Below are 27042 nucleotides of genomic sequence, written 5' to 3'. Positions count from 1 at the left end.
TAGAGAAAGTGACAGGAGGGTGGAGACCAGTAATAGACCTGTCAGCCCTCAACAAGTATATTCGGAAGACCACCTTCAAAATGGACACCTCAAGAACAGTCATGGCGTCCTTGAGGGAGGGAGACTTTATGATATCTATAGACCTCAAGGACGCCTATTTCCAGATTCCTATTCACCCAGCAAGCAGGAAGTTTCTCCGGGTGAAGTGGGGTGCCCAGGTTTTGCAATTCAAGGCCCTGTGCTTCGAACTTTCCACAGCGCCCCAGGTATTCACGAGAGTGTTTACGACAGTCTCCGTATGGCCCACGAACGGGGGATTCGTCTAATCCGATACCTGAACGACTGGTTACTCCTTTCGTCCTCAAAGGAAGTCTTGAAGCAACAGGGCGAAGACCTTCTGCAATTATGCAAAAATCTGGGCATCACAGTCAACCTGGAGAAATCTCAGTTGATCCCGACCAACAGGATGACTTACTTGGGAATAGTGCTGGATTCATAACAGGTCAAGGCTTTTCCATCTATAGACAGGCTGAACAACCTGGACCAAGTTCTCCGTCCCTTCCTTCTAGGACATCCCAGAAGGGCGAAGGATTGGCAGAGGTTGGTAGGACATCTGGTGTCCCTAGAGAAGCTAGTTCCACACAGGAGGCAGAACCTAAGATTAGTTCAATGGAATCTAAAAGAGAATTGGAAGCAGAGAAGTTCCTCAGACAAAGTTGTTCCAGTTCTTCAGGAAACCAGGCAAGCTCTAGAGTGGTGGCAGGATCGGACACACACTCTAAAAGGGATGCCATTGTCCACCGAACCTCTGGAAATCCTTCTGTTTACGGACGCATCGAAGGAGGGATGGGGTGCACATCTTCGGGAAAAGACAGCGAAGGGAAGATGGACAGAAAAGGAAAAGTCCATACACATCAATGTCCTGGAGATGAGGGCAGTCCAAGAAGCCTGCAAACACTTCACGAAGGATCTGAAAGGGAACTCAGTGGCTCTGATGTCGGACAATGCAACCGTGGTGGCATATATAAAGAAGGAGGGAGGACTGAAGTTGAAGGAGTTGTGCGATCTTGCCCTACAGGTCCTGAAGTGGGCAGAAAAGGAGGAAGTCAACCTGACGGCAAGATTCATTCCGGGGAAGAAGAATGTCCTGGCAGACGGCCTCAGCAGAGTGGGACAAGTAGTGGCGACAGAGTGGTCCCTGCATCCACAAGTGGCAAGCTACGTCATTCAGATGTGGGGATGCACGGTAATGGATCTGTTTGCAACAAGGTTGAACGCGCAACTCCCCATATTCTGTTCTCCTGTCCCAGACCCGAAAGCATCAATGGAGGACGCCTTTCAACACAGGTGGGACGGTCTCGACGTCTATGCCTTCCCACCCTTCTCCCTAATAAGACAAGTCCTCAACAGGTGAGGACGGCAATCAACCTAAAGATGACTTTGGTAGTGCCTTGGTGGCCGGAGAGAGAGTGGTTCGCAGACCTAAAAAGCCTCGCCATTCTCCCTCCGTGGCCTCTCCCCGACAAGCCAGACCTCCTGAGGCAGCCACACTTTCAGAGGTTTCACGAAAACCCACTATCCCTTCGTCTTCACGCCTGGAGGTTATCCAGTGCCTCCTGAGAGGACAAGGGTACTCGTCTAAGACAGCTAAGAGGATTTCCCTTTACCTAAGAAAATCTTCCACGGCTGTCTACCAATCCAAATGGACGCTGTTCGTTAAGTGGTGCAAGGCCAAGAGGATAGAACCCTTAGAAGCATCAGTTCCCATGATAGCAGATTTCCTGGTCCATCTCAGGGATAAGATGGCCATGTCAGTCCCAGCGGTTAAAGGAGTTCGAGCCGCCCTTGGTCAAGTATTCCTCTTGAAGGGAATATATTTAGGATCTTCCAGACATATTTCCATGCTCATCAAGGCCTTCGAACAAGCATGTCCTCCTTCTTCCCCTAGAATCCCGAGTTGGGACCTGGCTAGGGTGCTAGATACGTTTCGTAAACCACCCTTTGAACCCTTAAAAGACATCGTGGACAAGAATCTCACTTTCAAAGTAGTCTTCCTGTTAGTGTTGGCCTCAGCTAAGAGGGTGGGCGAGCTACATGGGTTGTCGTATGAAGTAGAGCACTCTAGAGGGTGGAAGGAGATCACCTTTAAGTTTGTCCCCTCCTTCGTCGCCAAGACACAGAATCCTTCCGTTTGGGATCCTAGGTTTGAAAATTTTACGGTCTCAGCAATTCCTAACTCGGGTAATCAGGAGGACTTGAAATTGTGCCCTGTCAGGGTGGCTAGGAAGTATCTTAAAGGAATGGCAAGGCTCCGTCCGACTATTAAGAACCTCTTCGTATCCTGGGGTAATACTAAAAAGAACATATCCAAGAATACTGTTTCTTTTTGGCTCAGACAAGTACAGTAATTATTCAAGCTTATTTAGGCGAGGGGCTTACAGTACCAGGAAAGCCCAGGGCTCATGATGCTAGAGGCCTAAGCACCTCTCTAGCGTTTGAAAAGAACATGTCGGTAGCTCAGGTTCTTCGAGCAGGAGCTTGGTCTAATCAGTCAACATTCACTGCTCACTATCTCAAAGATTGTACGAGGAAGTCTCTGGATGGGTTTTCGATCGGGCCAGTCATCTCAGCGCTCCATCCGGTTTGACGGCTTAAGCCCCAGGTTCAATCGCGAATCACAAATGCTCTAGACACAAGTATGATTATCTTTGGTTTTCTCCTTCTTTCCCTTTTCTCTTACTATCAGTCGTCCTCGGATCTTTTACACAATGGACAAGTCTCAAGAGTCGCCAATATTCATCTAGCACAACAAGGAATATTTTGAAGGGTAAGTGTTATTTACACACTTATGAGTCCTTTGTGTAGTTTATCCTACTTACCATCGGGGTCTATGTATGGGAGGCACTCCCACCTCCTAAAGTGTAAGTCTCCTAAGAAAGTGTTTCGAGGTAAGTCTCTGTGTCGGAACAAATCACAAATTTTTAGTAATTTGTATTTTTCCTAAAATACTTACCGAGAAACACTTTCGGGTCATGGCCCCCCCAACCGTCCCCCTGTTGCCTCACTGTTCTTGAGTATTGTCCCTTACTTAAAACTTACTGAAGAAGACGACCTGGCTAACATGTGGCCTACCCGGGGCATTGCCCTCGGGTCACGTTTTCCCCCGGTAGGCCTACCATTATAGAAAATGGGAGTAGGGTAAACTACACAAAACTCTGGTCGTTTGAGAGGAGGTTCCAGTAACTCCTAAGAAAGTGTTTCTCGGTAAGTATGTTAGGAAAAATATAAATTACTAAAAATTTGTGATTACTTAACTTAGATGGAGAGACAGTGGAGTCCGACATCTTGAGGTAAATCCAGAAAAAACCAGCGAAAATCCCACACAAGGTAAAATACGGCTATCAAATTGCGTGCTAAAAAAGGAGTGACGTCACTGGCGTGGGATTGCTAGTAGTAGTGGGATGTTGAACGGCACCTCGCTGTTCGGGGATTTTGACAGGAGATATCTAAATGGTGCGAGGCCTCTGGTTGTGATTTATCACGCCCCAGTATTATATCGACACCTTATATAGGTGAGCGAGCTGGGTTCAACCTGGCATCCCTATGCAATTTTTTCTCTGGTAATATATAGCAGTTATATACCTTAGAAATGGTGCTAAAGGAGCATTTCACTGGGCGACACGGGTCTCTCGCCCAGAAATAGATTTTTCCTTCGTCAAAATCCCTTTTCTAGAAAATTTAAGGGAACTAGATAGCCTAATCAAATCAACCACTTTCACTTTCAAGTACATATTATTATATTTATATTTACGGTAATTCTTTTTGAGATACCATGACCAAGACTCAAATTATGAATGATGCATTTTTGGTCATAGGGGGATTAGGGTCCTTATTCCCACAAAACAAAATAGGCACACTACCTCTAATAACTGAAATTTTGTCCAAATAGTACTGAACACCTCTTACTGGACAGATAAACCAATTTTTTTCTGATATGCTTCATCAATTTTCAGCAAAGGTATACGAAATAATTGAGTGACAGTGATTTGTCTAGTCTGAGCTCTCAAGCAGTACCTAAAAGTGTTAAGGTATTGTGTATCCAGATGTCCAGATCTGTTTATTACTCTGAACTGCCATTAGTCATATTTTAACTAAAACTTATTGTTGTTTTGAATCAAGTCTTTAAAGCCAGTACAAGAATAAGCTCCATTCTACTGTAATTTTTAGACTGTAGTGGTTTTAAGCTATAATGACTTGATTGAAGCTGGCAATGGAGTGAGTGAATTAATTTCACCTGCTAAGTGGCAGTTTAATTTGGTTATGGCTTACACACTAGGATCGCCAAAAATAAAACTATTGAAGTAATAGTTTGTATCTGAGAAACAAATTTTTATCTTATTCGGTTTATCACAGTACTGTATTTTTATGCAATGCTAAGTAAACTCGCCTGGATCATTACATATGCATGATCGTAATTGTTGCTAATTGAAGTTGAATGTGAAAATGTAGATAATCACCATGGTGATTCATTATCTGTGATTTTTTATACAGTACAGCATTTGAAGAGCAGACCTATTAAGAATAAACTTGTAACTCTAAGCATGTGAAGACTATGTCAGTCAAATTGAAGGTTCCCAATTACCTAATGGGTGAGGTCCTTTAGGATCTGCAGCATATTTGCAATTAGAAATGACCATCATTTTAGGAAAGTGGAGATAAATATTGGTGATAATAACTATACCTCCCTTCAATTAAGTCTAGATTTAGATGGAAACTTAGATAAAATAGCATAAATAAGATATAAGTTTTGCCAAGGTTGTTAAAGTCAGTTTTCAACAAATCAGGGATTTTTAGATGAGAGTTATCTTTAAAAGTCCGGTTAGGTTTATTATGCATTCATTTATTGTTTAGGTACAGAGCCAAAAATCCTTTCACCCGTTACAGGTAATTTTGTTGAAATACACAAACATAGAATAGAATAGCATAAAAGAAGGAAGAACTTAGGTAGTAAATTGCTCTTTCTATTAAAGTTTTAAACCATAAATGAGGACAGGCTCTCTGAGAAGTACCAACACACTCAAGAAGAAAGGAATGTCATGGGTCAACGACCCCAGTTTCAAATTACTTGTATAGCAAGTCGAGCTTACCCCAGGATATCAGTTTATAAAAAATATCAGTGCTTATTATATGTTAGACGAATAGGTTTTCAATATTGAGTAAACACCCAACTTGAACATCTTATATACCAAAACACAAAATACATATTCATGAAGAGTACCTGTAACTTATAAAAATTAACTTATATTGTTTTTCATTCTTGACAACTATACTCGGAACAAGTTCAGATGATGTTAGATGTCATGAAAGATTAACCCTGATATATTTTGTATTTCATATTCAGATGCTATTTCTCAGTAGATGAGAATGTTACCTTTAAAATGTAAATTAACAATATTGAGAAATTTGCATCATTAAAACAAGGAATTTTTTTAAACATGTTGACAAATTATTTGGTGAGAGTGCATGAAACACATTCTTGAAAGAGAGAGCATGGTTACTCTACTTGCAAGACAGAGATGATGAGAACGGAGTATGCAATGGAAGATGAAATGTTGGAAGGAGAAAGGATTAATGAGGTGGAATCATTTAAATATTTCATCATCTTCATCATCTCCTCCTCCCACGCCTATTGACGCATAGGGGCTCGGTTAGATTTCACCAGTTGTCTCTATTTTGAGCTTTTATATACTGAGATTAATTTGTGAAGTCATAGAAATAGATACAAAACTTTACAACTGTACGGTGACCAAAAAATATGTTAATCTTGTATACAGAAGTTATTGGTGGAAACATTAATTTATTTCCACTTATGCTGTCAGTATTGACACGCTAATGCAGTGTTACCATAAAAATTGGAATGAAATTTTACTCACGAATAATACGCCACTTTCATTATCGAATAAAGGATATTGATAAACACAATCTGTGTTACTGTATTGTATACTTATAAGCATCATGATATAACAGTGTTTATAAATACTGTAATGAAGGGGTTATTGCAATTTACATATAGCAGTAGCTATTTAGACATAAAATGGGTCCTACTTGCTCTGCCAATCCTCTCTAGCATAGGACCTCACTACTACAGGATTTGCATCAACAGTTTTAACATCTATAGTTGCTGGACTGCATCAGATGGAATGCACAAATGATGGGTTCATGGGAGCCTTCCTTGTAGATCAGTTGCAAAATCAGATGGTTGGGGATCTTACATATGAGCTCCCCATAACCATAACCCCGGCTGATGTCTGCGTTCAGTCATATGCAGATCACTGTTTTGTGACGTTAAAGATCCCTTTCGTTTCTTTTATTACCCATATGCCCCAGCTGATGTCGCCTGTGTTCAGCCATGCAATACAGTATAAAGATCATTGTTTGAGAAAATAAAGGCTCCTTTCATTTCTTTTATCCCCCATTTGCTTTCTAGATTGTTTTTGGTGAGAGTGGGACTATTGAACTTGACAATCTTTGCCTATCAGCTATGAGGTATACAAATTTTGGAGAGAGCTAGACAGAAACCGACAACTATGCTCAGGGTGTTTGTTATACAGTATAGGCTTGTTTCATTCAAGTTGGTGTTCTCTTTGAATGGCCTCATCCATAGCTTGAAGGGTGTTGAACTGGATGGATGCTTTTCTCTGCTGCTTTACTAAGTCCCAGGTCACTATAAATTTCAGTTCTGATTATGCTTTCCAGAGTGATTAACAAGATCTTGAAGTTGGGATTGACTTCATATCTGGGGTTGTTGACCAATCTCAAATTGATACTCGGTATTTAATTTCAACTTGAGAGCCGAAGAGGGGAGATGGGTATTAAGGCCTGAGGCCATCGTTATCTCATCTTTTATTCCAAAACACAAACTGGATAAATAAAGGAGAAATGAAGACAAACTAAGGAGTAAGTGAATGAAAGGGAAAGCAGAAAGGGCAAATTAGCTGTTTTGGACATTTATTTAAGTGAGAATTAAATGATCAGAATGAAGATTGATTAGTCAGTTGTCCACAAAATGTTTTTAAATTCTCAATAGTAAAGAAGGAAGAAATGTCAAAAGTTCCCCTGAAATAGTATGGGCAATTAAGCAACCAGGTCTCCCTAAAGTTAATAGAAACTTCAATGTATTGCCTTTTAATGAAGTTGAGAAAATCCCAATTATCCCAGATAAGAGGAACAATCAACATTGCAGGAAGGATCTTTGAGTCTTATCTTTGCAGGTCGGCCTGCAGCATTTCTATTAAAGTATTACGGTCTCCAGTATTATCATTGAACTTACTTATCCATGAAACATGCCCAAATGCTATAAAATCTAAGTCAAAGGTCCTACAAAATAAGAGACCCTTGTAAAAAATATGGAGGAAAGCTAAGAAGGAAGATAACATACCAGTATGATAATAGTGAAAACTACTTTATTGATTTAAAAATGAATACTTTGAACAAAACTTTATATCCCATATAAAATTGATATCAAGTTACCAAGCTATATAAGTAACATGAATTACTAGCTTAAAAGATTTAATAACAATACGCAAATTGTATTCTGGCAGAGAAGGATTGGACTGGATTGGTAACAGGAAATTAGCGGACCAAGAGTATGCTGATGATGCTGTCCTTATTAGGAAAATGCCACAGGACTTGCAAACCTTGCTTACCAGAATGCATGAAATATCACATGTAGTTGGGCTCAAAATAAATAGAAGAAAGACAGATGATGAGAACGGAGTATGCAATGGAAGATGAAATATTGGAAGGAGAAAGGATTAATGAGGTGGAATCATTTAAATATTTTATCATCTTCATCATCATCTCCTCCTACGCCATAGGGGCTTGGGTTAGATTTCGCCAGTCGTCTCTATTTTAAGCTTTTATTTCAATACTTCTCCATTCATCATCTCCTGCTTTGTGCCTCATAGTCTGGCTAGGTTAAGTAAAATTTGGAAATCAAATTGCCTGAAATTACATATAAAATCAGGCTATATATCAGTTTAGTTAGATTGGTGTTACTGTATGGACATGAGTCGTGGTATGACAATGAAACAATATCCAACAGTTTTTGTAGATTTGGGAACAAAGCCCTCAGAAGAATATTGGGAGGTAAATGGCAGGATAGGATTAGAAATGAAACTATAAGAGAGATTACTCTATTGCCATATTTGGATAAGATCATGGTGAGGTGTAGATGGAGATGGTTTGGGCATACTCTTTGCACTCCCCAAGAGAGATTAGTTCACCAAACCAACTGGGTTCCACAAGGCACTGGAAGAGTTTGAAGACCCAGGCCTACATAGCTGAGAACTATGAAGCGTGAAATAGATGATGATGAATGGAGAAGTATTGATTTAAAAGCTCAAGATAGAGACAACTGTCGAGATTTAACTGAGGCCCTTTGCGTCAATAGGCGTAGAAGGAGATGATGATGATGATGAATCTGCTTGAGTGTATGCTCAAGAATGGAAACTCAACCCCAATATAAAAGGAGAGCGGGGCACAGTTGCAGTGCCACAGCAAGAATTGAGGACAGCAGTTTTATGATCACTGTCTAGCTTAATGCAAACAAATGAAGGTACACACAATCCAGTCAAATACGTAAAACAAACGTTGGCTATGAAAGGATATTCATGTCCCACAATTACAGTGCACAAACCAAGGGTACATGTGGCTATTGTCATAATATTGCCTTTCTATTTACTCTCAATTATCTAATTATAACTAATGTACAGTATTGATGAATAAGCCTCCATCTAGGGTTGAACGAGTCAAAGGCATTCTTCTTTGCTTCATATAACCCTTTTACCTCATTTGAAAAATATAGAAACAAGTTAGGTTACATTTCTTTTATGATGATGGATTTAACGATATTGAAAATATCATGCTACTGAAGAGTGGATATTTTTTATGTTTTTATCAGGTAAACTACGAGCTTTATGAATGGTAGGTGAGGAGTCCGCTACTTTAATTATTTGATTTGCAGATTTCGTCATATGATTGCCTGCCTAATAAATGCTGCTCATTTTTTGAAAGTCTGTAAACATCATATGAACTGCATTAAGTTTCTCTGACGTCCTCTTCCTCATAAGCACTTAACTGTTCTTTATTTTCCTTGTTTTCTTTCTTAATGTCAAGCTCATGTGAATTCCTGATATCTAAGTGAGCCAAATTGGTAAATTCTTTCACTAGTGCATCATCATCCTATTGTACCCATGAAACAGTGTCTACAGTGAGTTTCCCATACTATTTGGAACAATGTACATGAAAATTTTTAGGATTAATGTTTTACATATCCCAAAAGCTCCCAAATTCTTCCATATTACCCTCATCACCTTGGAACATGACACCTTTACACAATATATGCCATGATTTGCAAAGTTGGCATTTTAGCATCATCCCATGTTAGAGTAGCCATGTAGATTATACATTTATAACAAATTCTTTTTTAAACTGATCTCAGGACTGGAGAGCTTAAGAATTGATTTAAAACTATACCCTATTCACTTTTACATTTTAAATTTATGCCTTCATCTATAAGTTTTAGGAGAGTTTGAATTTATTGTGAGGTATACAAACTATACCCTTAAAGTCTGCAAGAAGCTCTTTCTCCAGAATAGCATTCACAAAGTAATGTTAGAGCCAGTAGATACAGACTGGTGCAACTACGATTATCTAAGCACTCATACCATGCAGTTGTTGCACTTTAGGTACATATATATTTTTAAACAAAAATCAATGTGTTTATTAAAGGAAACAACATTTTTCAATATTAAACTTAGCCGGTGATCATATATCTGTCAGCTCTGCTGCCCGACAGAAAAACCTAAGGACAAAATACGCCAGCGATCGCTATACAGGTGGGGGTGTACATCAACTGCGCCATCTGTCGAGCAGGTACTCAAGTACTCCATGTCAACACAGAACCAATTTTCTCTCTGTCGTGCCACTGGCAAGACCTACTAAATACGCTGTTACTAACTGGATTTGTTTTCACAATTATTTGGTGAAGTACATTATTCTAGTTTTGAGCTTTCGCTATGCAGGGGTTTTATCTTCATCTCAAAACTTGAACTCGTTTTGGATAGATTTAATTATGGTGACAAAGTGAGTATGGACTCTCTTTCACTTTTAAATGGCCGACCCTTCCCTTAGACGGAAGTGTGTTTAGGTTTTTAGTAATTTTGCTTAACACGTTATAGATCTATATATTTTATATCTCTCCGCCTTTATTAGGCCTCTTCGATTAACTTTCCATTTATTATAAACATATAAAAATAAATTTTTATGTTTTGTTTATAGGCGACCTTTCCTGATAGTAGGCGGTCCTAACTTGGAACCGAAGTTAATCAACGTTGAGCCCGTTATATCGTATTTAGCCTTTAAAGAATTTAAAACTTTTTAAATTTAATGTTTTATGAAAGAATTTCTTTGACAGTCTCGCACTGTTTTCAAAGATGAACTAACGTTTAGTTTTTTAGACTACGCAGTTGTTGACGTTCAGGACGTTCAACTTGCGCTCTATCGTTACGATAGAGAGAGAGTGTATCACGGTTTCACTTTGCAGTAAGAGTAAATCGATTCTGACGTTTCGTTCATTCTTTCTTAGCTTAAATGGTTTAAATTCTAAATTAAAGGAACTTTTTATTTGGAAAACCTTTCAGTATTTTTCCTTTAGCCAAATAACATGTTTTGACGATATATTATTGGGCTCTTCTCTCAGGTGCGAAATCAAGAAAGAGAAAGAGAGAGAGAGATAGAGACGGAGGGAGAGAGAGGAGAAAAAACGTTCCGTTCAAGCGGGTAACGTTGTTCTTGTGTTACTCTCCTCCCTAGTCGCTGTACGGGGAAGAAGGTAAAACGTTTCTAGGGTTTTATTCTTGTCCCCAGGCTATGTGCGGTGAGAGATTGTAAACGTAGTTTATTTGAACTAGTGTTTAGTCTCTTTCCCAGCCACTGAATTCTTTATCTTTATATATGTTTTCTGTTTTTGCTAGTATTAATGAGCTGCATTATACGACTGTTTTCGCAATTACTACCTTTTAATGAAGGGTAGAATTGCGTGTTTCAGGTAGAAATCAGTAAAAGTCTCGATTTCAGTGAAATAAGTGCAAAACAGAAAATCGGAGTGATAAAGTGATATGCGCAAAGTGTTACAGTGTTGCGTCCGAGGGTTCGTCTGTTCGTGCCTGTCGTTCACCTAGTCCGGGACCTCTTGCAAGCTCCCAAGCCCAGGGGAGAAGTAATGTCGAACGACTTATGGGTTCGTCAGGCCTTGATCAACGAACAGACGTTTCCCTCCGTGGTTTCGGGCGTATCTACCCAAGATCGCCCCACCCACACTAAGACGAGAGAGCCCATTTACTTCTCGTCTGCGGAAGAGGTTTCTCATAAGAAACCATGGACCAAGGTCTCGCAGCTTATTAAGCGCAAGTCGGTCCCTTCCGCGCTAGTCCAACGGCCCAGTTGTAGCCACTGGGTCAGTTCGGATTCGCTGCAGTCTTCCGACGACTGCTCACCTCCTAAGAGAGGCAAAGCGGTACCGCAACAGGCAGTAACACCGTCTGTTGCCGCACCTGCTGCTGTAGACCCTAAGTGGTCTTTGCTACAGTCTATGCAGACACAGTTAGCATCTTTTATGCAGGAGTATCGTGCGGAGAAGGTTGACGCTGCACCCGTTAGCCTACAACCAACCACGGTTGTGCGTACAGTAGACGCTGACGCTACCTGCTCCCGCACTCCGGCTGTGAGAGTTCCACCACCCATGCGCAGTGTACCCTGCCAGCCGCACGTTGACGTTCACAGACGCACGGAACCCTCCGTTGACGTTCGCGAGTTACAACAACAACCTAAGTTGTTTTGTTTTGACGCGGTGCGTCAACCTCCGCATTCTAGAGTTGTTTTGACTGCTCAGTATAGACAGTCAAAGCAGTCTCGAGTGAACACTGTATGTCCTCACGCACCTGTTGTGGTTGACAGTTCAGTTGTTGACAGTTCACAGACTGTCAAGCAGTTACATGACGTTGCCTTCTGGTCTGCTACTAATGCACCAGTGCTGTATGTCCTCACGCACCTGTTGTGGTTGACAGTTCAGTTTTTGACAGTTCACAGACTGTCAAGCAGTTACATAACGTTGCCTTCTGGTCTGCTGCTAATGCACCAGTGAGACCCTCACTGAGATAACCTAGCTTTTCTCGGACAAGGTTCCTGTAGATGAAAAAGTGCTGTTCTCCCTCCTACTGATATTCCTTTGAGGACTCTGTCATTTGGAGAGGAGCCTTAAACTGCTTAGCCTCCTTTGGACTTTAATTAAATCATGATGATTTTTTAAGGATCTTCGTCCGGATCTTGTAACTGCTGCTCCTCGTTCGCCTAACGTCAGAACTTACACTAGGCCTAGCTACTTCGAAGCCGTTGTTGTTAAGCTAGTGCTCTCTCGCTCTCCTAGAGAGCGTTACGTTGGCTAGGCGACTGGTTTTTGCACCAGGAGGAGTTTTAGGGATACAGCCTTTGATTTCCCTTCTTTTAAACTGGCTTATAGAGCGAGAGTCTGATAGGACACGAGAGAAGTTCTCGGCTTGGGAGTTCATGCCTCTGCCCAGATAGACTTCTCAATTTTGGTAGACTCGCCCTGGCGCCTAGCCAGGAGACGCTCCAAGTTGTTTACAGGTCAACTTCTCAACTTTTGTCGAGCCTTTGAAGTTTTGCTGTACTGTTATGTCACACATAACAAGGCTTCCAGGGATGGTAAATGGTTCCGCCTCAGTCGCTAACCCCGTCTGTTGCCACACCTGCTCCCGTAGACCCTAAATGGGCTTTGCTGCAAGACATGCAGTCCAAGCTTGTGTCCTTGATAGAGGACTTAAATACGGAGAAGAACCTTCTGGCCAACAACCTTCCAACCGGTTGGTTGTGCGCCCTGTTGACGCTGAGGTATCCTACTCGCGTCTGCCAGTTGAGGTGGTTCCTCCACCGATGCGACCCAGTGTGGGTTGCCAGTCGCACGTTGACGTTAAGCGACGCTCGGAGGTGGTTGTTGACGTTCAGTGTGTCACTAGGAAGACGTTCAACAACCAGCAGAGGTGACTTGTTGTGACGCAGTGCGTCAACCTCAGCAACCCGGTAGGGTGTTGACTGCACAACCCAGACAGTCTAGACAGTTTCGGGTTGACGCTGTACTTCCTCGCGCACCCATGGTTGTTGACAGTTCACAGACTGTGCAGCAGTGCCATGATATTGCGTCCGGCTCCGTCACGCATCCCCCAGTGCGACCGGATTCAGCGAGTCAGACGTTGCCCACTCCGTTGCCGTTTCCTCATCAGTTTCGGATGAGGAACCCTCTGATGAGGACGTTGCTGAACAAGACGATCAACCCCCAGCCCTGCTATCCATCCAGAAGATGCTGAAGAAGGAACGCTGCCCAGTCAGGCTGTGGATGAGTCTGGTAGGGACACTGTCATCCGTGGATCAATTTGTGTCACTAGGAAGACTACACCTCCGTCCTCTTCTATACCATCTAGCTTTTCACTGGAAAAAGGACAAGACGCTAGAAGCGGTCTCGATCCCGGTTTCCGGAAAGATAAAGTCTGGTCTGACTTGGTGAAAGGACTATATCAACCTTAGAGAGGGTCTTCCCCTGACTGTTCAGACTCCCAACCACGTTCTCTTCTCGGACGCATCGGACGTAGGCTGGGGTGCGACATTAGACGGTAGGGAATGCTCGGGATTATGGAACTCGAGTCAAAGGACAATGCATTTCAACTGCAAGAAGCTACTGGCAGTACGTCTGACCTGGAAAAGCTTCAGGTCTCTCCTTCAAGGCAAAGTGGTGGAGGTGAACTCGGATAACACCACGGCTTTGGCTTACATCTCCAAGCAAGGAGGGACCTACTCTCTGACATGGTACGAGATCGCAAGGGACCTCCTCACCTGGTCAAAAGGTCTAGACATTTCACTAGTAACGAGGTTCATCCAAGGCAACTTGAATGTCATGGCAGATTGTCTCAGTCGGAAGGGACAAATAATTCCAACAGAATGGACCCTCCACAAGGATGTATGCAAGAGACTTTGGGCCACCTGGGGCCAGCCAACCATAGATCTCTTCGCAACCTCGATGACCAAGAGGCTCCCAATATTTTGCTCACCAATCCCGGACCCAGCAGCAGTTCATATAGATGCCTTTCTACTAGATTGGTCACATCTAGATCTATATGCATTCCCTCCGTTCAAGATTGTCAACAAGGTACTGCAGAAGTTCGCCTCTCACGAAGGGACAAGGTTGACGCTAGTTGCTTCCCTCTGGCCCGCGGGAGAATGGCTCACCGAGGTACTTCGATGGCTAGTAGACGTTCCCAGAACGCTTCCCCTAAGGGTGGACCTTCTACGTCAGCCACGCGTAAAGAAGGTACACCAAGGCCTCCACGCTCTTCGTCTGACTGCCTTCAGACTATCGAAAGACTCTCGAGAGCTAGAGGCTTTTCGAAGGAGGCAACCAGAGCGATTGCTAGAGCAAGGAGAACATCCACCCTTAGAGTCTACCAATCGAAGTGGGAAATCTTCCGAAACTGGTGCAAGTCAGTATCCGTATCCTCGACCAGTACCTCTGTAACTCAAATAGCTGACTTTCTCTTATATCTGAGGAAAGAACGATCTCTTTCAGCTCCCACTATCAAGGGTTACAGAAGCATGTTGGCATCAGTCTTCCGTCACAGAGGCTTAGATCTTTCCAACAATAAAGATCTACAGGACCTCCTTAAGTCTTTTGAGACCACGAAGGAGCGTCGTTTGGTTACACCTGGTTGGAATTTAGACGTGGTACTAAGATTCCTTATGTCAGACAGGTTCGAACCGCTACAATCAGCCTCCCTGAAAGATCTCACCTTTAAGACTCTTTTCCTGATATGCTTAGCCACAGCTAAAAGAGTCAGTGAGATTCATACCTTCAGCAAGAACATCGGATTCTTATCCGAAACGGCTACATGTTCTACAACTTGGTTTTCTAGCCAAACACGAGCTGCCTTCTCGGCCTTGACCAATATCGTTCGATATTCCAAACTTATCGTATGGTTGGAAATGAACTAGAAAGAGTCTTATGTCCTGTAAGAGCTCTTAAGTTCTATTTAAAAACCTTTACGAGGCCCGTCTGAAGCTTTATGGTGTTCAGTTAAGAATCCATCTTTGCCTATGTCAAAGAATGCTTTATCCTATTTTATCAGACTGTTAATACGAGAAGCTCATTCCCATCTGAATGAGGAAGACCAAGCTTTGCTGAAGGTAAGGACACACGAAGTTAGAGCTGTCGCAACTTCCGTGGCCTTTAAACAAATTAGATCTCTGCAAAGTATATTCGACGCAACCTATTGGAAAAGCAAATCAGTGTTCGCGTCTTTTTATCTTAAGAATGTCCAGTCTCTTTACGAGAACTGCTACACTCTGGGACCATTCGTAGCAACGAGTGCAGTAGTGGGTGAGGGCTCAACCACTACAATTCCCTAATTCCATAACCTTTTTTAATCTTTCTCTTGAAATGTTTTATTATTGTTTTTGGGTTGTCCGGAAGGCTAAGAAGCCTTTCGCATCCTACTTGATTTGGCGGGTGGTCAAAGTCATTTCTTGAGAAGCGCCTAGATTAGAGGTTTTGATGAGGTCCTTTAGTATGGGTTGCAACCCTTCATACTTCAGCTCCTAGGAGTCGCTCAGCATCCTATGAGGATCGCGAGGCTCAGTAAGGAAGACGTACTTAAAAAGGCAGAGTAATTGTTCAAGTCGACTTCCTTACCAGGTACTTATTTATTTTATGTTTGTTATTTTGAATAACTGCTAAAATGAAATACAAAATACTTAGCTCATAATAATGTCAACATGTAATGCTGGTCTCTACCCACCCCCCTGGGTGTGAATCAGCTATATGATCACCGGCTAAGTTTAATATTGAAAAATGTTATTTTCATTAGTAAAATAAATTTTTGAATATACTTACCTGGTGATCATATATTAAAGGACCCTCCCTTCCTCCCCAATAGAGACCCAGTGGGCCGAGGAGAAAATTGGTTCTGTGTTGACATGGAGTACTTGAGTACCTGCTCGACAGATGGCGCAGTTGATGTACACCCCCACCTGTATAGCGATCGCTGGCGTATTTTGTCCTTAGGTTTTTCTGTCGGGCAGCAGAGCTGACAGATATATGATCACCGGGTAAGTATATTCAAAAATTTATTTTACCAATGAAAATAACATTTTAGATTTTAGGAGGTACTGTATAACATTACCTTACACCAAGGCCCTTTTATCTGTCTCTTTGAATCTTATACATTACCGTATCCATGCGAGTGCAAAATAAAACTGGGTCTCCAAAATATTCTCAAGTCTACTTGTTTTCATGTCAGATGTTGCCCTAATTGTTAACCACTCTTTGTGACCTAGCACTATGCTGCCCAATGAATCGGTAAAACCATTGTATGTATTTTGCATAAACATGTAAAACTATATAAAAACAAATGCAGCTAAATTAGTGAAAGGAACAAGTTACCATAGATATTCATACCCCAATTAAGAATGTTTCCTTTAGAATAGTTATAATATAGATATTGTTTCAATTATATTCCCATTTTTTATGCATGTATGATATTTGCATCTGTGAATTTTGTACTGTTTTAGATGAAGTTGCACATGGAATGATTTACCACAAACATGAGATTGTGAAGTATGTGCACAGTAATAAGTCATTGTATCATATGTAATTTGTAAAAGAATGCTAAGTGTTTTTTTAATGCAGAATTAAATTTTAATACTGTACAACCACATTAATGTACTTATGATAAGCCCATTTACAAGTCCACAAAATGTCTTAGAAATTCTAGTTCCTGTCCCCAAAAAAGAAAAAAAAAATGGTAAACACAGTAGTCATCTAGTAGCCTTTTTAATACAAATCTCTTAAGCTTGAAGCATTCAGCGCTCATCCTCTGTTGATTTGTATGGGGGTAAAATTGTTTAATAAAAATTATATTCATAATTACCCTAATCTTTGTTTAGGTGGTGAGGATCCGACTGCTAAAATCACCAGTTTGGGCTGTTAAGAGAGTTGCAGGATCCATGTTAGAGTGTTTGTGATTGAGATATGAAATGCCATTCTCAAATTGAAACAAAATTGTTTAAGAGCTCTTGCTTTAGCAAGAGGAGGGATATAAAGATCCATACTATCTGGGGTACTCGGTCTTTTGCCTTGTCAACTAGATTCCTGAAAGAGCGACTAGGTATGCAAAAATGCAAGGGTTCTAGCTGCGAAAGGACTAAACTAAAGTAATTAAAGAATTTTAGAGCCTACCAGAGGACCTTTACTTTGTAAGGCTCAGTGAACATTCAGAACTTACTGTAGGAAAACTGTAATTATGACCAATAGACCAAACTATGAAAGTTAGGTTTGCGCAAGCAAGTCAGACTTAGCACCCACAAGAGACAGATCTCTAGCCTTTTGAGAATAATAAAGGTGAATCACTAACTTGACTGGTAAGATTATATTGGCATACCATATCATTATTAACTTCACAAAAAAGGGATTTTGACGAAGGAAAAATCTATTTCTGGGCGAGGAACCTGTGTCGCCCAGTGAAATGCTCCTTATAGCACCATTTCTAAGGCATAAATATTGCTAAATATACCAGAGAAAGAAAGGTGCATGGAATGCTAGGAATAAACCCAGCTCGCTCACTGTAATGAGTGTCAGTTTAGTAACTGGGGCATGATAGAACCACGACCATAGGTCCCTCACCAGTTAGACCTCTCCTTCTTCAACATCCCCCGGAACTACGAGGTGCCGATCTACACCCGACTACTGCCTCCTACTACGACTAGGTGGGGGCTGGCTGCTCCTACGCTCCGTGCGTCGTTGCGGGTAGCGTCTCTCCTCGTTTCGTCTTGGTTGGCCACCAGGCGTACGGGACTGGGTATGCGCCTAGCCTCACCCCCCCCCCCCTCTCTCCCCTCTCTCGGGTTATCCACCCTGGTTATCCTCCTGTTCTGGAGGGCCCGGATAATATGAGAAGGATACCTACTATGGTAGTTATGATTCTCTCTGTAATCTCCCTTGAACTGAAAAAGTTACTCTCCTCGGCCGTTATGAGAATCAAACGTCAGTCCTTCTGTTTACAACGTAACAGTTTTACCACTGCGCAGTATATACTCTCCAGTTCCATAAATACTAACTTTAAACATATTTTCCCTGAGAGAAGCCATGAAATATTTTGCTCCTCACAATGGGTATTTAAAGCACAGTGCTGTCCCTTTATAGATATGACAACCCATCATGCAGGTAAAATAATTTAAAATGTAATAAACACTTATCACAATCTGGAAGGAGGATAGGTCTTGATGAAATAACTGTGATATAAAAACTGTAAGTGTACTAATAAATGCTAGATGGTTTCATTACTTTACAAGGAGCATGTATTTTTTGAAAGGAAAGAAAATAACAAATTTTTTAGGATTTTTTTTAGGTAAATGTCAATAAACCAAGCTTCTGGAGAGGAAGCAATATGAACGTCAGGTGAGTATAGAAATAAAAGAATTAGTAAATTTCTGTTTTTCAGTGTTTGGTATGCTGCACCTTATTTGAGACTTACGTACACTCTTGAATTCGTTTTAAAGATGCAAATGTGAGAAAAAATATTTTGTTAGTTATAGAATCCTGACCTAGTCTCATATGGACATTCAGTAGGACTTTTATAAGGACTACCAAAAGATCCTTTCTCATTGGCATCCTCAGCTCCCATGAACTTCCTCTTTTCTCAAAGTGATGACTTGAAATTTTATAAAATGTTCCTGAAAAGATCACATGAAGTTCATAAACTTCAAACAGTGCATATTTGTACAATTTAGTTGCTGGGAACAGGAAGATAATGCATGAGTGGAAAGTGGCATCAACTATTTTTCGTGTTTGGCGTCAACTGAATTCATATTTTCACTGCATCGACTACAGTAAATGTTCAATATTGACTGGCTGAGGTTGAGGATAGAACCTCTGCAAGATTTGGAGATACTGTAGCTTGATCTACTGCTCTGAGGCTATGGAATGTAGTATCTCCAGATTCCTGTTGAATCAATTGGAATGAAAGTGGCTTCTGATGCCTTGATGCCTGCGTGATTGAAGGGAGGCCTCTTGCATCATTTTTAACTTTTATTTCATGCCCTGCACAACTCTTGATGTGATATAAGCTGAATGATTGGAAGGTGTAGATTTTCAGTTATTCCAAAAATGCATTGTAGCATCTGTCTTCCAAGTTCTAGGATGCAGAAAAAAAGCAATGACATTATTATTATTATTGTTACTACCAGAGCTACAACCATAATAGAAAAAGTAGAATGCTACAGGTCTATGGGTTCAAACGGAAAATAGGCTAGTGCGGAAAGAAAATAGAGAAGTAATGAATAAACTATAAATGAGAAATACTTGATAATTGAATATATTAAGACTAGTAACAATATTGAATAGCAGGTCATATAAAAACTATGAAATGAGATTTGTATCAACTTGTACAACGGAGAGGCATTTGCAATAATTTTAAATGAATGAGCTATAAATGAGAAATAATAGATTATAGAATATATCAAGATCAGTTACAACATTGAAGAGTTCAGTCATATATAAATGTCCAATTAATAATTGTAAAATCTAGGAGAGCAGCCAGAAACTTCAATTGTGCCAGGGGCAGACCTGCTTACATGAAGGGAAGCCAGGCGCCCTTCTCAAGAGTTTAGTTTCCAGCTTCCATGATTTCCAAAATATTTGGAGATGGTCTCTACTGAAGAGAAATGCCCATTACACTTTCTTCTCCCTTTGCTCTAGTAACATATTACTGAAATAAATAGAAAAAATAGCACATCCAATTGAAAAAGGGGACCAAAGTTGTCTTCTGCCAGTGATTCTGACTGCTTTGATTATGTTGCCAAGATGTTCCAGCCTTCAAATTTTGCCATGATAATATTAAATCTTATAGGGCAATAACTGCAGCTTTTTAAATACAAAAACAGATGACCAAAAATCTCCACAAAACAATGGAAAATAAAATATCTAGTACTCTACAGATGTTTATAATAATAATATGAAAAACATATTTAAAGGTTTAAAGGCCACTCATGAATGGCAGAGGCAAGGGACAGTGACATTGCTCTATCAATCAGGACAATGCCCAAGAGACTGACCATATGATCAGCACCCAAGCCCCCTCTCCACCCAAGCTAGGACCAGGGACAGCCAGGCAATGGCTGCTGAGGACTCAACAGATAGACCTATAGGCTCCCCCAAATCACCCAACCTTAGCTCACAAGGATGGTAAGGTTGCAGACACTAATGGCACAAACGAGACTGAGCAGGACTCGAACCCCAGACTGGCAAACACCAGGCAGAAACGTTACCAATCAGGCCACAAAAGTAATAAAAGTAAATTTACAAAGTTTGCCTACCATATATCATGCATCATCGTCATTATTAAGGTATTGTCATCAGGTGTTCTCTCTACAAGGTTGGCGTGTCACTCCCATACAGTCATTGTCTATGGCCTTTCTCCATAATTGGGAGTTTTCTCCAGCTACTTTCATATCGACTTTTTTTAATGATTTCTTTCCCCTTCATATTACATGCTCAAACCTTTTTAGCTTGGCCCTTACAAGTGATCCCATCTCTTAATGTTGGCATTTAGCATTAATACATATTCAAAATCTATATTTTCCTCATAGGTGCTCATTTCTAAAGAAGCTTTGTTTACTTTTGGGAGTTATTTACCAGTAGGCAGCATTCTCATTCCCCTTTATTCAAACTATGGAAGCTATTGCTGCCTCTTATTCCCCTATCATTGCTGGCTGGAAAATGCCCAGCAGTGCACATAGTGTATTGAAGAGCACTAAAATGTAGGATATATCCTATATATGTATTCGTTTAAAAATAAAGGTACTGTAAAGAAAAGAATAAAAAAAGTGGAAAGATTGATCACAAAAGAACTAAAGATAGAGAGTAGAGTTTTATTTAAATGGGTCATTAGAGGTTTGTTTGCGACAGGTTAACTTCTGTATGATACTCCTTAATTCCCGTCTCATTCAAGAGCAAATGTGGCTCAGTGGTCTTGTAAAACTATTTGATATTGAGGCTAGTAATGATAATAACAAATATATATCCTGGAAATTAATATGTAAATTTTTGTATGGGTTGCATGCATTATGTATAACTGTAATTACTATTTTCAGTATAAGGCATTGTAAAGATCCGTTGTTTGGTAAATTTACTAGCATTTTTGGTGTACATTGTTACTAAATGTCAATGTTAATTTTTCATGATTTGTAACTGCAGTATTAAATTGTGAGATATTAGAAATTAGCCTACATTTGCTCATATAATTTTTTATATCAGATCTCAGCCTACGCTACACTTCCAAGAACCGGCAACAAAAGGACAGCCGCGAAAAAGAGGCAAGTCTGAGAATCGTCCCAGACCAAAGTCAATGGTAAGTCGTATGACAGTTCATTTTTGAAATAGGTTTGCTGTTTGACACTTTTATATTTTAGAATTGTACTTCACTATATAATCCTTCACTGGCAACGAGAAACAAGATTTTGTGATCAAGAGATATGCCTTGCATGAATGAAAGAGATGCTCTTTACCTTATTCATATTGAACACACTAATGCCTTGAGACAGCCCGTGTTTTGTATACAGTTTGTTGAAGGAGGTATGATCGGAAATGCTACATAACAGAAAAGGATTCCTCTAAAATGGTTAACCCTTGTATCTCAAAGCTACCACCAATATTTTGTTTAAAACGGATAATTATAATACAGTCCCACAAACTCATTCCGTTATAGGGTCATTACTACACAGTATCCTAGAAGTTTTATTACAGCTATGACAGGATTGTGGAATGATCTTCTTAATAATTCAGTTGAATCGGTGGAACTTGAGAAGTTCAAACTTACAGTCAATGTTTTTATGTTGAATAGGCTAGCATGAGTCTGTCTTTATAGTTTATATATACTGTACTGTATAACTTTTATTTTAACATTGTCCCTGATCTTAAAATTTTTTATACTCTTAATTATTTCACACATATACAGTAGTTGATTTATTTCCTTAAACCCTTCAGTACCGCTGTGTGTACGCCATTTACAATACTGTAAGAAAGAGAAGCAACATATACATTTGTCCTTGGCTTATAGTATCCTGCTTTTCCAAATAGGGTTGTAGCTTTGCTAGTAATAGTAATAATAAGATATAAACAATTGTTTATAGATCAAAGGACAAGAAATGTCTTTAATTTTTATGATATTCCCACTGTAAGCCAGATTTTAAAGTTGAAAATAATAATAGGACTAATTAGATTTTATATTATTAAATATAGTCTTGCTAAATTTATGGTGGTCTTGAATGACCTCACTACTTAAGTCCCTGTGCCTGACCTTTGGTCTATATTTTATAACCAATCCAATTTGTATTTTATGCCTTAATACTTTCCATAATAGACTAAGCTTGACAGAAAATAATTTAACTCAAGTTTCCCTATAATTATTTTCTCAGTCTTTCTGTAAGAGATGCAAAGTTCACTCTTTTTCTCTACTTCTCAGTCATCTTGCTCACACTCTTATAGAACTAAACATGTTTCAAAGGTGATATACCTATCTTAGCCTAGTAGTTAGGACAGGCTAGTCTCACATTGTTTATGTAAGTTATATATTATTTTTTTCTTACTAATTTTGCTCTATAGCTCTTGAGATCTGGGAATTAAACTGAAAGCACTTGTGCTTTATATTGTTAAGGATCAGATGCAAGATACAGTTCTAAATGGTAGTGTATTATCAAAACACCTGGAAATGATATGCTTTTTTGGGGTTGTCTTTGAAGAACAGGTGTTATATTACTTTCTATTTTCAAATTATTATGCCTTTCTGTGCTTTCCCTTGAGTAAACCATACCCAGTTGTGGAATGATCTTCCTAATCGGGTGGTTGAATCAGTAGAACTTCAAAAGTTCAAAGTTGGAGCAAATGCTTTTTTGTTGACCAGGCGCACATGAGTCTTTTTATAGTTTATTTATGACATATTTGTTTTTGATGTTGTTAATAGTTTATATATGACATGTCTGTTTTGACGTTACTTATTTTAGAATGATTTATTGTTAATTTGTTTTCTTCATTTATTTATTTCCTTATTCCCTTTCCTCACTGGGCTATTTTTCCCTGTTGGAGCCCCTGGGCTTATAGTATCTTGCTTTTCCAACTAGGGTTGTAGCTTGGATATTAATAATAATAATAAAAAGGGTTCCTTCCTCTGTATGTTTAACTAATGATGGTTTTATTATGACTATTTTGCGTTAGCAAAGGTTCTAATCAATTACATTGTAGAGAGAAATGTTGAAAAATAATGAGAGGGGAGGGAAGAAAATGTGACTGGATTATTTTATATATTGTCTTCATTCCAAATGGAATTCTGTAAATGTTGAGAGAGGGAACTGTAAAAAGAGGCAGTAATGTAACACGAAAATTTTATTTTCTAGAGCCATTGTTTATCATCTAAAGGCTGGTTTTGAGCATCACCTTGGCTAACGTTCATGATAGATCAAATTAATATTTCAGGACATGAAATGAGATCTTAGTACTTTGAAATAAAGGTAATCAAAATTAAAGGCGCAGTAACTTTTTGGCCTGATTCCTAGTCCCACTATATTTGAATATTGCAAGTTTTGGTGGGGAGATATTTTAGGCTCCTTTCCTACTTTTGCAGTATGATTATTTGATATGTCATGAAAAAAATAACCCATATTTTTGTATGACCAAATTTTGAAAATTTCTTGTGTCTATGATATTCCTTAAATCAGACATTTAACTTTACCTGCCTTTTTAGGGAAGTAAATTTTGACGAACTGTGGCTAGATTGCATAGAATAGTAGCTATTTCTAACTCAGTTGCTATTGACACTTAGTGTGCTTTGTGGAAGAGAGACAATCTGATACCACTCCATTAAGGTGTGTTGAATAAAAAGTGTATTTTACAACATACAGGTTTGTATGGAGTTAGTGTCTCCTTCCTATCCCACTCATTTAAAAGCTCTGCACCAAATTCTCAGATATCTTGTACCGAGTCTTTCGGACTCTCCTGGCTTGATCCCACAGGAAAGAATTGCCATCATTGCACCTTGTTTTGTTCACTTTAGGCATTACTAAAGGGTCTTTGCAGCTCACTTTTTGCCTTTTGTTGTGTTCTCTTTTTAGACCTCTACTTTATCTCTGTTCCTGCCTCCTTTCTTTTATCTTATTGTTCAACTTTTTATAACTTTCACTTCAAAGTGCAACTGCTGGTCTTATGCCCAGGTGCACCTCAGCTCTGAATAGTCTCCTTGGTCCCATTGCTAGGTCATGTGACCAAAATTATAGTGTAAGTCCAATCTCCAGGACTGACGTCTGTTTCAGTAGCTTGACATAAATTTTCTTTTCATGCTCTCATCAGCGACTGATCTTAATAAGGGCCTTAACAGTCCCAGTAAATCTGTACAGTATTAGAATCTATTAGGTAGTCCCCTTTCAGTGATTATTTTCTGCCAAGATAACCTACTTTTTTTCATTTGGAACCCAATAATCAGTGTAGTAGAAACCTACTTGGATTATTTCTTAACAAATTGGATATGGGGGTTCAATCCCCAGCTGGCAGTATTCCTCTCAATAGTTTTATAGGGTTGGCAAAAATTATATTAGATGAGTTTGAGGAAGCCTGCCTTCTGGTGAAAGTGCGATTACTAGAACTTCTTGGGATGTACCTGTTGGCCGAGTAGTCCCGTCTTACACTGTTCTGTACCTCACTTCTCACATTGTTAGATCTCTATTAACATTTTCTTCATTCCAATTCGACATTTATATAGATATTAATTCTATCATCATATAGTAATATTATTTTTGGACTGTTAGTTGCGCATTGATCAGTCTGTCTGGCAGTTTCAGATTAGATATACGGTACAGTAATAGCAAACAGTCTACTATAATACAGAGTAACAGCAAACAGTCTACTATAATACAGAGTAACAGCAAACAGTCTACTATAATACAGTAACTTGGGTTTGAACCATCGTACATCATCAGATGGTGGTTGTCATGACAGATTTATGTTGTGTAAGCTATTACCTGATAAGGTCATGCCAGTTGTAAACCTTTTTTTTATTCTTTCAGTCACTCATTCCCATGTATGTACTCTGCTAAGGCAATGATTTGTTAGAAAGCACACATGCAAATTTTTTGAAGCCATTCATAATTTTCTTCTCTTACATTTAAATCATTGCTTTATGATGAGGCAATCCTCTCTTTCCCAACTATGGCTTATAGGTATTATTTATTCTTGAACAAAACTTCATAATAATGGTAACAGCTGAGACAGGTGGCTAATACAGTAAATCAAAATCTTCCTTCAGGAAGAATGGTATGCATTTCTAACTAAAGAACAGGTTATGAAAGGTTGTTTTGTATTTGCAGAATAGTATTATTATTATTATAATTATTATTATTATTATTATTATTATTATTAGCCAGGCTACAACCCTAGTTGGAAAAGAAAGATGCTATAAGCCCAAGGGCTCCAATAGGGAAAAATAGCCCAGTGAGGAAAGGAAATAAATAAATGATGAGAACGAATTAATAATAAATCATTCTAAAAACAGTAACAACGTCAAAACAGATATGTCATATATAAACTATTAACAATATCTAAATAGATATGTCATATATAAACTATAAAAAGACTCATGTCAGCCTAGTCAACATAAAAACATTTGTTGCAACTTTGAAGTTTTGAAGTTCTACTGATTCAACTACCCGATTAGGAAGATCATTCCACAACTTGGTCACAGCTGGAATAAAACGTCTAGAATACTGTGTAGTATTGAGTCTCATGATGGAGAAGGCCTGGCTATTAGAATTAACTGCCTGCCTAGTATTACAAACAGGATAGAATTGTCCAGGGAGATCTGATTGTAAAGGATGGTCAGAGTTATGAAAAATCTTATGCAACATGCATAATGAACTAATTGAACGATGGTGCCAAAGATTAACATCTAGATCAGCAATAAGAAATTTAATAGACCGTAAGTTTCTGTCCAATAAATTAAGATGAGAATCAGCAGCTGAAGACCAGACAGGAGAACAATACTCAAAACAAGGTAGAATGAAAGAATTAAAACATTTCTTCAGGATAGATTGATCACCGGAAATCTTGTAAGACTTTCTCAATAAGCCAATTTTTTGTGCAATTGAAGAAGACACAGACCTAATGTGTTTCTCAGAAGTAAATTTGCTGTTGAGAATCACACCTAAAACTTTAAAAGAGTCATACAGATTTAAAAAAACATTATCAATATTGAGATCCGGATGTTGAGGAGCCACCGTCCTTGACCTACTTGCAATCATACTTTGAGTATTGTTAGGATTCAACTTCATACCCCATAATTTGCACCATTTTAGCTAAATTTTAGCTAAATCTCTATTAAGGGATTCACCAACCCCAGATCTACATTCAGGGGATGGAATTGATGCAAAGAGAGTAGCATCATCTGCATATGCAACAAGCTTGTTTTCTAGGCCAAATCACTTGTCATGTGTATATAGTATGAAAAGTAATGGGCCAAGAACACTACCCTGTGGAACACCGGACATCGCATTCCTATGCTCGCTATGGTGCCCATCAACAACAACTCTTTGAGATCTGTTACTTAAAAAATCAATAATAATGCTAAGAAATGACCCACCCATACCCAACTGTTTGAGTTTGAAAACAAGGGCCTCATGATTAACACGGTCAAAGGCAGCAATAAAATCAAGGCCAATCATACGAACTTTCTGACCACAATCAAGGGATTTCTGTACAGCATTGGAGATTGTAAGAAGGGCATCACATCTCCAAGGCCTTTACGAAAACCAAATTGCAAACTACAGTAGGGAATAGATGATTACCTTCAGCAAACCTATTAAGACGTTTTGCCAGAAGAC

General features: G+C 39.4%; 1 protein-coding gene across 7 annotated transcripts in view; it reads left to right on the top strand.

Annotated features, from left to right (window-relative positions):
- The window catches only part of LOC137630370 (uncharacterized), a 103700-nt gene that overhangs the window by 65504 nt on the left and 11154 nt on the right, over nt 1-27042 (top strand). For all 7 annotated transcript variants that reach the window (XR_011041700.1, XR_011041698.1, XR_011041699.1 and 4 more), the window contains one exon: nt 21437-21530. Coding sequence is in view for 4 of the 7 variants with exons in the window: in XM_068361800.1 (XP_068217901.1) it covers nt 21437-21530 (94 nt within the window). In the remaining 3 variants the exon portion in view is untranslated. The remainder of the gene's footprint in view (nt 1-21436; nt 21531-27042) is intronic.

The sequence above is a fragment of the Palaemon carinicauda genome, chromosome 38 (assembly GCF_036898095.1).
Source record: "Palaemon carinicauda isolate YSFRI2023 chromosome 38, ASM3689809v2, whole genome shotgun sequence".
Lineage (NCBI taxonomy): Eukaryota > Metazoa > Arthropoda > Malacostraca > Decapoda > Palaemonidae > Palaemon > Palaemon carinicauda.
This window is presented reverse-complemented; position numbering and strand designations above follow the sequence as displayed.